The 13,407-nt window shown below is 41.6% G+C and overlaps 1 protein-coding gene across 1 annotated transcript in view; it reads right to left on the reverse strand.

The window, feature by feature from the left end:
* The window catches only part of fat1a (FAT atypical cadherin 1a), a 245,429-nt gene that overhangs the window by 99,311 nt on the left and 132,711 nt on the right, over nucleotides 1-13,407 (reverse strand). The window contains 2 exon segments of the mRNA XM_034187623.1: nucleotides 8,166-8,234; nucleotides 9,759-9,975. Of these exon segments, the coding sequence (XP_034043514.1) occupies nucleotides 8,166-8,234; nucleotides 9,759-9,975 (286 nt within the window).

Here is a 13,407-nt window from a genome sequence, read left to right on the forward strand (position 1 = left end):
CACTGAGGTCCAACAGAACAAGCACAGAGATAAGTCCACTGTCCGAAGCCATAAGAAGATCATTTGTAACCTTCACTAATGCTGTTTCTGTACTATGATGAATTCTAAAACCTGACTGAAACTCTTCAAATAGACCATTCCTCTGCAGGTGATCAGTTAGCTGTTTTACAACTACCCTCTCAAGAATCTTTGAGAGAAAAGGAAGGTTGGAGATTGGCCTATAATTAGCTAAGATAGCTGGGTCAAGTGATGGCTTTTAAGTAATGGTTTACTTACTGCCACCTTAAAGGCCTGTGGTACATAACCAACTAACAAAGTAGAATTGATCATATTTAAGATTGAAGCATTAAATAATGGTAGGACTTCCTTGAGCAGCCTGGCAGGAATGGGGTCTAATAAGCATGTTGATGGTTTGGATGAAGTAACTAATGAAAATAACTCAGGCAGACAATCGGAGAGAAAGAGTCTAACCAAATACCAGCATCACTGAAAGCAGCCAAGATACGATACATCTTTGGGATGGTTATGAGTAATTTTTCTCTAATAGTCAAAATTTTGTTAGCAAAGCAAAGTCATGAAGTCATCACTAGTTAAAGTTAATGGAATACTCAGCTCAATAGAGCTCTGACTCTTTGTCAGCCTGGCTACAGTGCTGAAAAGAAACCTGGGGTTGTTCTTATTTTCTTCATTAGTGATGAGTAGAAAGATGTCCTAGCTTCACGGAGGGCTTTCTTATAGAGCAACAAACTCTTTTTCCAGGCTAAGTGAAGATCTTCTAAATTAGTGAGACGCCATTTCCTCTCCAACTTACGGGTTATCTGCTTTAAGCTACGAGTTTGTGAGTTATACCACGGAGTCAGGCACTTCTGATTTAAAGCTCTCTTTTTCAGAGGAGCTACAGCATCCAAAGTGTCTTCAATGAGGATGTAAAACTATTGACGAGATACTCTAGCTCCCTTACAGAGTTTAGGTAGCTACTCTGCTCTGTGTTGGTATATGACATTAGAGAACATAAAGACGGATCATATCCTTAAACCTAGTTACAGCGCTTTCTGAAAGACTTCTAGTGTAATGAAACTTATTCCCCACTGCAGGGTAGTCCATCAGGGTAAATGTAATGTTATTAAAAAATGATCAGACAGAAGGGAGTTTTCAGGGAATACTGTTAAGTCTTCTATTTCCATACCATAAGTCAGAACAAGATCTAAATATGATTAAAGTGGTGGGTGGGCTCATTTACTTTTTGAGCAAAGCCGATAGAGTCTAATAATAGATAAATGCAGTGTTGAGGCTGTCATTCTCAGCATCTGTGTGGATGTTAAAATCGCCCACTATACTATCTTATCTGAGCTAAGCACTAAGTCAGACAAAAGGTCTGAAAATTCACAGAGAAACTCACAGTAACGACCAGGTGGACGATAGATAATAACAATAAAACTGGTTTTGGGACTTCCAATTTGGATGGACAAGACTAAGAGACAAGCTTTCAAATGAATTAAAGCTCTGTCTAGGTTTTTGATTAATTAATAAGCTGGAATGGAAGATTGCTGCTAATCCTCCGCCCCGGCCCGTGCTACGAGCATTCTGACAGTTAGTGTGACTCGGGGGTGTTGACTCATTTAAACTAACATATTCATCCTGCTGTAACCAGGTTTCTGTTAGGCAGAATAAATCAATATGTTGATCAATTATTATATCATTTACCAACAGGGACTTAGAAGAAAGAGACCTAATGTTTAATCGACCACATTTAACTGTTTTAGTCTGTGGTGCAATTGAAGGTGCTATATTATTTTTTCTTTTGGAATTTTTATGCTTAAATAGATTTTTGCTAGTTATTGGTGGTCTGGGAGCAGGCACCGTCTCTACGGGGATGGGGTAATAAGGGGATGGCAGGGGGAGAGAAGCTGCAGAGAGGTGTATAAGACCACAGCTCTGCCTCCTGGTCCCAACGCTAGACAGTCACAGTTTGGAGGATCCAAAAAAATTGGCCAGATTTCTAGAAATGAGAGCTGCTCCCTCTAAAGTGGGATGGATGCCGTCTCTCCTAACAATACCAGGTTTTCCCCAGAAGCTTTGCCAATTATCAATGAAGCCCACCTCATTTTTGGACACCACTCAGACAGCCAGCAATCAAGGAGAACATGCGGCTAAACATGTCACTCCCGGGTCTGATTGGGGAGGGGCCCAGAGAAAACAACAGAGTCCGACATTGTTTTTGCAAACTTACACACCGATTTAATGTTAATTTTAGTGACCTCCGATTGGCGTAACCGAGTGTCATTTACTGCCGACGTGAATTACAATCTTACCAAATTTACGCTTAGCCTTAGCCAGCAATTTCAAATGTCCTTCGATGTCGCCTGCTCTGGCCCCGGAAGACAACTGACAATGGTGCTGGTGTCGCTAACTTCACATTTCTCAAAACAGAGTCGCCAATAACCAGAGTTTGATCCTCGGCGGTGTGTGTCGTCGAGTGGGGAAAAACGGTTAGAGATGTGAACGGGTTGACGGTGTACACGGGGCTTCTGTTTAGGGCTACGCTTCCTCCTCACAGTCACCCAGTCAGCCTGCTTTCCCGACTGCACGGATCTGCCAGGGGGTAACTAAACGGCGGCTAAGCTACCTTGGTCCGCACCGACTACAGGGGCCTGGCTAGCTGTAGAATTTTCCACGGTGCGGAGCCGAGCCTCCACTCGCCCAGCCTGGCCTCCAAAGCTACGAATAGCTGCACTTATTACAAGTACCGTTACTGCTAAAGGAGGCCGAGGAATAACTAAACATTTCACACCCAGAGCAGAAAAGTGCGGGAGAGACAGGAGAAGCCGCCATGCTAAATCGGCTAAGAGCTAGTAGCTACGCTAAGCTAGCGGATTCCCAAAAACACACAAAGTAAATAATGTGCAAATAATCCAAAGGTGATTCAGCAGAAGGAGTGCCCCAATCAAGGCACCAAACAGGCCATGAAGCAGCACAGGCAACGCACGACAACGGTGCTAAAATAAAATAAAAATAAAAAAAAAAATAAAAACGAAAGCGTTAGCAAGCTAGTTAGCCTGCCAACGCTAATAAAAGTTAGCTGATAAAAGTGCTCCGTCGCGATGTTTCGACCGTTAGAGGTCTTCCTTAGGCGTTGGAGCACAGTAAAAAGTTAAAAAAAATTAAAAAGTAAAAAAGTAAAAAAAAGTAAAAAAGTCTTGAAAAGACTGTTAGTTCAGTCCAAAGCAGCAGGTAGCAGTCTCTGTGTAACAGTCCCCAACAGAGAGCCCTCCAAATCCACCTACTACCCGAACCCGAACAAGACTCGTGGAAGGCTGGTAAGTGAACGTGGAAATACAACAAACTGCCCGAATTTGAGATCCACATGTGTTTTGTGGATCTGGAGAAGGCATTCGACTGTGTCCCTCGGCGCGCCCTATGGGGAGTGCTCCAGGAGTACGGGGTCCGGGGTCCTTTGCTAAGGGCTATCCGGCCCCTGTACGACCGCAGCAGGAGCTTGGTTCGCATTGCCAGTAGTAAGTCAAACCTGTTTCCAGTGCACGTTGGCCTCCGCCAGGGCAGCCCTTTGTCACCGGTTCTGTTCATTATTTTTATGGACAGAATTTCTAGGCGCAGCCAGGGTGTAGAGGGGGTCTGGTTTGGGAACCACAGAATCTCGTCTCTGCTGTTTGCGGACAATGTGGTTCTGTTGGCTTTGTCAAATCAGGACCTTCAGCGTGCACTGGGGCGGTTTGCAGCCGAGTGTGAAGCGTCCGGGATGAAAATCAGCACCACCAAATCCGAGGCCATGGTTCTCGACTGGAAAAAGGTGCTTTGCCCTCTTCAGGTCGGTGGAGTGTCCTTGTCTCAAGTGGAGGAGTTTAAGTATCTCGGGGTCTTGTTCACGAGTGAGGGACGGATGGAGCGTGAGATCGATAGACGGATCGGTGCAGCATCTGCAGTGATGCGGTCGCTGTATCGGACCGTCGTGGTGAAGAGAGAGCTGAGTAGGGGGTAAAGCTCTCGATTTACCGATCGATCTACGTTCCGATCCTCACCTATGGTCATGAGATTTGGCTCATGACCAAAAGAACGAGATCGCGAGTACAAGCGGCCGAGATGAGTTTTCTCCGCAGGGTGGCTGGGCGCTCCCTTAGAGATAGGGTGAGGAGCTCGGTCACTCGGGAGGAGCTCGGAGTCGAGCCGCTGCTCCTCCATGTCAAAAGGAGTCAGTTGAGGTGGCTCGGGCATCTTTTCCAGATGCCCCTGGACGCCTCGCTGGAGAGGTGTTCCGGGCATGTCCCACTGGGAGGAGGCCCCGGGGAAGACCCAGGACATGCTGGAGGGACTATATCTCTCGGCTGGCTTGGGAACGCCTTGGGGTTCCCCCGGAGGAGCTGGAGGAGGTGTGTGTGGATCGGGAGGTCTGGGCGGCTTTGCTTGAGCTGCTGCCCCCGCGACCCGACTCCGGATAAAGCGGAAGAAAATGAATGGATGGATGGATGGAACTATTAAAACATTTATTAAAAAATTAATAAAAAATTATTAAAAAAACCCATGTTCAAGTCCCACCGGAGTATAACTTGTGCCTTTATTCTGGAGTATCATATCTTAAATTTGGGTTAATTTGTGCATTGTTTTGGAGTTAATTTTATTATTGCCATTTATTTTTTATTATTGGAGTTTATTTTGTGTAGTACTGCTGGGATGACACTTCAAATCAAATCAAATCAAAATCAAATGAATTTTATTTTTATAGCGCCAAATCACAGCAAACAGTTGCCCCAAGGCGCACTTTGTTGAAGTTGGCGGGTATAGAAAATGGATGGATGGATTTTGTGCAGTGCTTTGATTCCTGGTAAAGTCCTCTATAAATAGTCATTATAATTAAATATTATAATCAACAACAAATGTTTTTCAGTATATAAGTCACACCAGAGTATTCACAGAACCTCCCAAGCTAGTAAAAAACAAACGTGACTTATACTCCAGAAAATATGGTATACCGCCTACATTTAAATGTTTTCTTTCACTTGTTAAAGTTTCTTTTTATGAGGTCTGTTGAGGCATAATGGGGTGGGAATCTTTAGGCATCTCATCAATCAAAGCAATTACGATTCAGACGGCGGCAATTCAAATACAATATGATTATCGATGCATCTTGAATGCATCTTTTTCGAAGCAGAATTACTTTTTTCACTGTGTGAATACTTGGTACTTAATTGCCAAAAAAAAAAAAGTATTTGTAATGGTTCATAATTAGATTATTTCCAATACATTTTTTAATAGCTCAATCTTAGTTGAACCTCTATGGCTCTCATTCAGTTAGTCTAAAACCTAGGGAAGCTGCTGCCCTCATCTCATCTGCTAAAACCTCTGAATTGTCAGCCCCACTTGTGGTGAATATCTGTGGCCAGAAATGTTGACCGTTAAACATGTCTCATCATATTTTTTTCTGTTTATTCATCTTATATGCTGCACCTGAGTGTCACAATGATAGAAGAAACCCTGTTGTTTATTCTGGCATCATGTATATAAGGGCCCAGTCCCACTGGGGAGAGGATTAATTGCCCATGAATTGAGTATACAAATTACGGACATTCGTTGTCGCCCGCAACAAAAATGGCCAGAAATGACAAATGTCACAGTATGAATTACGAATATATTAATAATGTATAGCGAATATATGATGAACAATCACGGTTGTATAATGCATGTAGTGAGGAAACGGATCCGACACAGTGCGATTATCACGGCAGTATTACGGGTGCATTATGAATGCATCGCACACGTGTTGCGCGTGCACGGCATCTGCACTGCGGTCATAAAAGAAGCGCACTCGGGCAGTCGGAATCACTATTCACACCAATAATACAGCCTCTGGAGCATTTGCTGGACTTGGACAAGTTGACTGGAGTAAACAAGTAGTGAACAGGGCGAGTGGTGACGTCAGCGGATCACATCAGAGCATAGCTCGTCTGAACAATATAAACATAGGAATAAATACTGTAACAGCTGCAGACAAGAAGGAAAAAACACGCAACTGTTTTATCAAGCCTTGACAATGTAAACAAGTCAAATAATTACCTTTTTAGACGGCTCAAAATGCTTTCTGCAGCTTGTTAGCCGTTCGCGCGCGCATGCACACGCACGCGAACGACAAAGCTGCAGCTTCCTCTGTGATTCAGGAGGCGATTAGAGCCGTTTTCAACAGCCAATCTGCAGAATAAAATGATTAATCCGCCACGAAATAATTATTTTATATAGGCAGCATCCAGCGCAGAGTGCGTGGCAGCCGGTAGAACAAAGAACAGCGTTCAGCTGTGAACACAGCGCATCTGATTTACATCCGCAGCAAATCAGATGCAAAGCAGACATAATAAAAATGCTTTATTCATGGCCAGTCTGTAAGCAGTCGCTACAACTTATTTTAGTTCAAGATGTGGACATGATGGGCACGTGAAATATCCGTTTTACACACTGTCCCAGTCTGCTGCCAAGCCGCAAATCCCTGTCAGTTGCGGATAACAGCAGATGACAGCAGATATACAGCGCATAGATTATGTATTGTGTATGAATTGAGTATGTATGGAGTATGTAAGGCAGATGTCATCCGCAGCCAAAATTTTTGTGCAGCTCAAAAATCCTGGCAACAGAAAAACGTGCCTCTGCAGATAATTGCGGACGTGTGCGGGTGTCGGCCGACTCATACAAGCTGTTTCACGGATATTGCGGATGTTAAGCAAATATAAGCCAATTTTGTGCGCAATCCATACGCAAATCCTCCTAAACACCAGTGGGACCCGGCCCTAAAATGTTGTTGACATTATGATGTAATGAAACACATGTGTAAACCCAATAGGAAATATCAAAGCTCAGAAAAAAATACTGAGGCCATTTCCATATAGTATCACATAAGTCAAAACAGTAATTATCATGAGAGGCCAACTAAAACGAAAATGATGTAAATTCAAAATAATCAACATATAACACCATAATACACTTTGTAAAGCCCCATTGTCACTTTCAAAGATGTGCACCCCAGACGCTCACAGTCTACATATAACTGTTACAAATTGACATGTGAAGATTACAGTAGCCAAAAATGTAAGAGGCTAAGAGGCTGCCAGGCATCTATAGTGCATAAGCAGGGGTGGTGGCCAAGCAGTTAAGTGCGAATGTTTCCAGAGCCAACCCTGCCTATTCTCCATTAAATGCGAACTTGCTTCAGGAAGGGCATCAGGAAGAACTACAACCAGCATACAACCTGCGCCAAATCAACATGCAGATCCACCTTGGGGTTCTAGCTTTGAAATCAGGTCAGTGAGAGTTAGAAAATGATTACGGGTCCATAGGTTAGTAACCTAAACAAAACTAAATTGTGATGTCAATTTCGGATAGGGTAAAGCTAATGTGCCAAAGAAAATACCAATACAACAGACATTGAGCTAAAGTATTAAAAAGGTAAGTTACACACCAGCACACATACTACAATGCATCCATCCATCCATTTTCCATACCTGCATATTCCAATTAAGGGTCACAGGGGGGCTGGAGCCCATCCCAGCAGTCATAGGGCGCGAGGCGGGGTACACCCTGGACGGGACACCAGTCTGTGTTAAGGCCACATATAGACAGACAAACACATTCACGCCCACACGCACACCTACAGCTTCCAATTCACTTAATCTGCATGTCTTTGGATGTGGGAGGAGGGAACCCAAACTCCACACAGAAAGGCCACAGGTGGGATCAATCCCATGACCTTCTCGCTGTGAGGCAACAGTGCTAACCACTAAGCCACCGTGCTGCCAGTACAATGCACTTAAATAAAATTCATGTAAGCACCAGAAAGCACATAAATGTCTCAATATCAACATATTGAGTATGGAACATGCAGTGATACGTATTGTATCGAGTTTTGAGAAACAATGTGTGTGTGTGCGGGCGTGCATACGTGTGCGCCCGCACCTGCACGAGCTTCAGGAATACATATCTGTGAAAGTGACAAGAGGGCTTTCAATGAGATTAAACCCCTGAGGATCAAACATAAAACTGCTGATATAAAATGGAGAGCGTTCATCACGTCACATGTTTACGGTGAAAATGTGACACAACACGATCCAACCAACAGACAAGATGATCTCTTAACACAGCACAGCCTATTAGGACATCCCAGCAGCTACCTTCTGCTGTACAGTTGAAGTCACAAGCCATCTGAAGGATGTAAAACATCTCAGTATCCTCTATGTCGTCTTGCAACAATCGAACCAAATAGAACATTCCAGAGAAAGAGGCAAAATTGGCAGAGCACAGAAAAGGAGGAGAAGAAAAGAGACGTGTCAGTCAGACATTTGATTAGGAGAACAGGCAGGGAGGAAGGGAGAAAGGGAGAAAGGCAAGCATTTGTAAAAGGAGTCAGGTAAAGCCTTCTCATGCACACATGGCCTACCATCAGTACCAACAAAATACAATCAAGTCAAATGCAACTACACAGAGATGTTAAGGTGCCAATCAGAACTGCAAAAAGCATAGTATCTCAAAAAAAATATATATATATATATATATATATATATATATATATATATCAATATTTCTTGGAATTCTGAATCTATCAGTTCTATTGTCTGAATGTCATATTTTCTGTAATACTTAACAATTTAGGATGAAAATATTAGTTTCCCTTAGATTTTTGGCAACATTTACTTCTGAATAAACACCAAATAAAGTACTTCACATCACTTTCTCCATCTTAACAGTCATCTTTCATCACAATAACTTAATAGCAGAACATCTTCAAATTACTGTTTTCTTAGTGTTTTACATATTCTGCAGCCATATCACACAGAACATATTAGTGCAGCTAAATTAAAGTTCACCTTCTATGTACAGTTGGGGGTCATAAGTATTTGGACAGTAACCATTTTTGCAATTTTGCCCATGTACACCACCGCAATGGAGTTTAAATGAATCAAGATATGTCAACTTTCCGCTTTTAATTTGACTATTTAACAAAAATACTGCATTAGCTACTTAGGAAGTACAGTCAATGTTATGCTCAGTTCCTCCAGTTTTAAAAGCCACATGTAACAACACAAACTATACACAGGTGAGCCCCCTTAATTGGCATGAGTTGGGGTCCAACAAATCAGACTGCGAATTAATGAGGTTGACCAAAAAAAAAAAAATCAGCTTAACTTGCCATATTACAATAGTTTTGACCATTTGAAGCATGATTTCCTTCCTGGATGGTGATGATTTCTTCATCTCGAGTGGGTTCGGGATCTTTTTTTCCTCCTCTGGCTGCTGCATGTCAGCGATGAGGGCTTTTTCAGTGCGAACGATTCTGGATGATTCTAATTTTTTTATGTGACCTTCCTCTTTAGATCCTTACAGCCGGTTCAGACTGTCCATAATCATCTGCAGTGATGATCCCTTCCCAAAACGGTCAAGTCAAAACTTACTTTTATACAGTAGTCTACATTTTCGGGCTCCACATTTTGACCATGAGTAAAGCCGAATTGCAATTTACGCATGCGTGAGTTAACAAGACTCACCTGTATAAGGATAACTATTCATACAAATCATTACTGTTGAATCTGTCTGGAATAAGCAGTTCTCAAAAGGTGACTCATCGTGCAAAAACACAAAATTACAACAACTGTGTCACTGTCCAAATACCTTACAGACCTGACTAACTTTGAGGCATTTCTAGAACAAACAGCATGCTTCAGGCATGCACAAGCACAATGACAGATGTGCATATGAGGAAGTCATACCTGTGATTTCAAACCACACAGGAACATCTGAGGATTCTGTGGCAACTACGCCCACCATGTGAGCCACAGGGTCACTTTCCATCACAGAGAAGGTGAAGGGGGACTCCTCAAACACCAGGGGAGATGCATCAGCTGACACTTCTGGTTTAGGAATCCATTCGATATGCAAACGACAAGTAGAGGTCTTCTGAGGGCGTCCATTATCAACAGCTTTAATCTGAGAGAGACAGAGTGAAAAAAGGGTTACAGAATAAAAACGTTACAAAATTATGAGCAAATCTATGTGGACCTGTATCTGATGCACTGGTTGAATCTCTTTAAAAAATACTGTCAATTTTCTAACTTTAATGTTTACAAATGAAAATCGCAGACACACAAATGGACATATTGGACATACAGAAAGCTCTGCTGTCTTTCAATTAAAGCATGTGTGCAGAAGAAGAGAGTGCAGGTGGCAGAGAGAAAGGTGGCAGGAGTGATTTGTAACAGAAGGATATCTGCAAGAGTGAAGGGCAAATTTTACCAGACAGTAGTGAAACCAATACTGAGATGTAGTACAGCTCAGAGATGGTGGCACTAACAAAAAGACTGGAGGGAAAGCTGGAGGTGGCAGTGCTGAAGATAATGTGGTTCTCTTTGGGAATGATGAGAATGGATAGGATTAGGAATGAACATATCAGAGGGACAGTACAGGTGGGACAGTTTGGAGACAAAGTCAGAGAGATGAGACTTAGATGGTTTGGACATATGCAGAAAAGGACGCAGGGTATATAGGAAGAAGGATGCTGAGGATGGAGCCACCAGGCAGGACGAGAAGAGGGAGGCCAAAGAGGAGGTTTATGGATGTGCTGAGGGAGGACATGCGGGTGGTTGGTGTGATAGAGGAAGATACCGAGGACAGGGTGAGATGGAAACTATTAACCTGCTGTGGTGACCCCTAACTTGAGCAGCCAAAGAAAAAACGTACACCAAAATGTTATGTTGTCAATTAAAAAAAACACTTTTTGTAGCCATCTTTGGTAAGCAATTCACTTTGAGTAAACATTAGTATATGTAAATGAGTTAACTTTTCCCCCTAAACAGAACAAAGTCATACTGATCACTCAAGCTGACTGTATCATTTATGTGATGAATTGACCTGCAACGATTCATCTATTAACTGATTTATTAACTGATTATGAAATTAATAACCAACTATTTTGATAATGGATTACTTGTATTGAGTCTAGTAGCACATTGGATTAGTGGTTAGCAGAGGTGAGACAAAGTCACCATCAAGTCACTCTCAGGTCATGAATCAGTAAGTCCCAAGTCAAGTCTGGTTTCCAAGCTGACTTGAGACTTGACTTGGGAATTGCAGATTGAAGACTTGAGAATGACTTGACAGTGACTTTGTCCCACCTCTGGTGGTTAGCACTGTTGCCTCATAGCAAGGAGGTTGGGGGATGACTTCCCACCTGGTCCTTTCTGTGTGGTGTTTACATGTTCTCATGTTCATGTGGGTTCTGTCCAGGTGCTCTGGCTTCCTCCCACTTCCAAAGATATGCATGTTAGCGTGAATCAGTGACTCTAAATTAACCGTAGATGTGAATGTGATCATTTGTCTATATGTGGCCCTGTGAAAGACTGGCACTGTATCCAGGGTGTACCCCACCACTGGCACTATGACTGCTGGGATAGGCTCCTTTATTTCTTTTATATAATGAGATTTTCTTTGTACAACAAATGCTTTTTATGACAAAATATTTGAATACGGTGTTGAAAATGAAAGTTAAAAGTTAGTGGCAAAACTTAGAAGTAAGTTCTGATCTGAAAATAATACAATATCAGAAATACAGCTCTCACTAGAATAAAAAATAAATAAATCATAGGTTCATTGTCATGTACCAAACAATACAATCACAAGAGATAGGGTTTTATCAATGTCCCGTGACCTGATCCTGGAGGAGCGGTTGATGAGTGAGTTTTTACAATGTGTTTCCTTAACAACTTTGAAGATGGGCCTTATGTGTAATCTTGTCACAATTTAATTTTTTTCTGCAAGGAGAAAAACATCTCCTCCTTCTCCGTGCACAAGATAAGAGCAGGGAAGAAGAGCAGTCGTTTCACGACACCGACCAGTAATCCTTTCTCTTCCTCGCCCTGAGACAAGGCATGCGTGGAAAGCGAGGCCTGATGAGGCATGGCTGTCATACTCAGGTTTATTGAGCAGGAATGGAAGGAAAAATTCTGCCTGACCTGCCAGTCTTTGATGAAGTTGTGCCGTTTAATGGTCCAATACACATCACCTGAGGTGGTAAAAAGTCCAGACTGTGCTAACAATGTGAGTCACAGTCACAGAGTATAAACTGGTTCGCTGTGCAAAATACACAGCAGCGCTTTCAATCAATTAATCGATCAATATAATTTTTCAATCAGTCAATTAATATAGTGATCAGCTTTCAGATTAATGTATCAATTATCAATTTCTGATTGGCCCACTGGCAATTAGCTATTCTTTTCCCTATCAAACACATTATCATTGCAACAGAACTGGTGATCAGATCTTACTTACACCTTATCAGATCTTACTTTTCAACCTTATTAATTTGAATTAATAAGGTTACATGAGATATCGGAATGTTCAACGGTTCTGATTACTAACAGAATATTAGGCTCCATGTAAATTCAACTACTGTATTTTTACCAGCAAGAGAGACCTTCAAAATACATCGGAACAGAAAGACTCTGCGTTAATATTTTTGTTTTAATGAAATCTGCATACTGTACACAGTGTGAAGCATAATTGAATGTGGTTTGTAACTCCATATGTGAGTATTTTCTTTTGTTGAAGAATAAAGTGAAGAATAAAAATGCAACATTAAATTGCCATCAAAACTCTAGGGTGCCTAAATCTTTTGTACACTGTTGTATTTGGTAATATATGAAAATGGTGTATTTCAGCTAAAAGACCATTTAGGTGAGACCAATTAGGCAAGACATCCTGCATAAAATGTGCTAAATTCACAAACAGATAAAAAAAAAAAACAGAGGAATCCACAAGAAATAAATAAATCAGAAGTTAAACCTTAATTCACACCTCTGCACAAAATTGAAGGAACTTTTGACCCCTGTACAAATTGAAACTGAACTTTGTCACCATTTTTGCTGTTTTTACTCCATAACTCCCAAACATTCAGTCATAGATAGTCAAAACTATACCTTTTTGGAATAATTATGATCAGACAAATAATGCAGTGTAGTTTTCAATTCCATCAGAGCATTTTTAATGCTGACCCCTGTGTAATCCTTCAATTGACCCCTACCTGGCCGCCTACTGAAAATTCAAGTGGCCAGTCAATTTTTTCAAAAGAGTAATGTCTAAGGAGTATTTGTGCCAACTTTGGTGCTTGTATCACCATTTGCAGGATTGTTTCAGTTATCTGCTGCACTATAAATCCTAAAAATGTAACAGTGAAACAATGAAATCCTAAAATGATATTGTGTCTGCTGTTTGTAACAAGTCTCCTCAACTTTAATGTAAATAAATGGTTTGTGGAAGGTGCTTCCACACTTGCAGAAGATGATGTGTACATGTATTTTTGCATGACATTTTAAGTGCACATGCACAAATAAAGCAGACGAGCAGTGAAGACAGGGAAAACTTAAA

The sequence above is a fragment of the Thalassophryne amazonica genome, chromosome 15 (assembly GCF_902500255.1).
Source record: "Thalassophryne amazonica chromosome 15, fThaAma1.1, whole genome shotgun sequence".
NCBI classification, from domain to species: Eukaryota; Metazoa; Chordata; class Actinopteri; order Batrachoidiformes; family Batrachoididae; genus Thalassophryne; species Thalassophryne amazonica.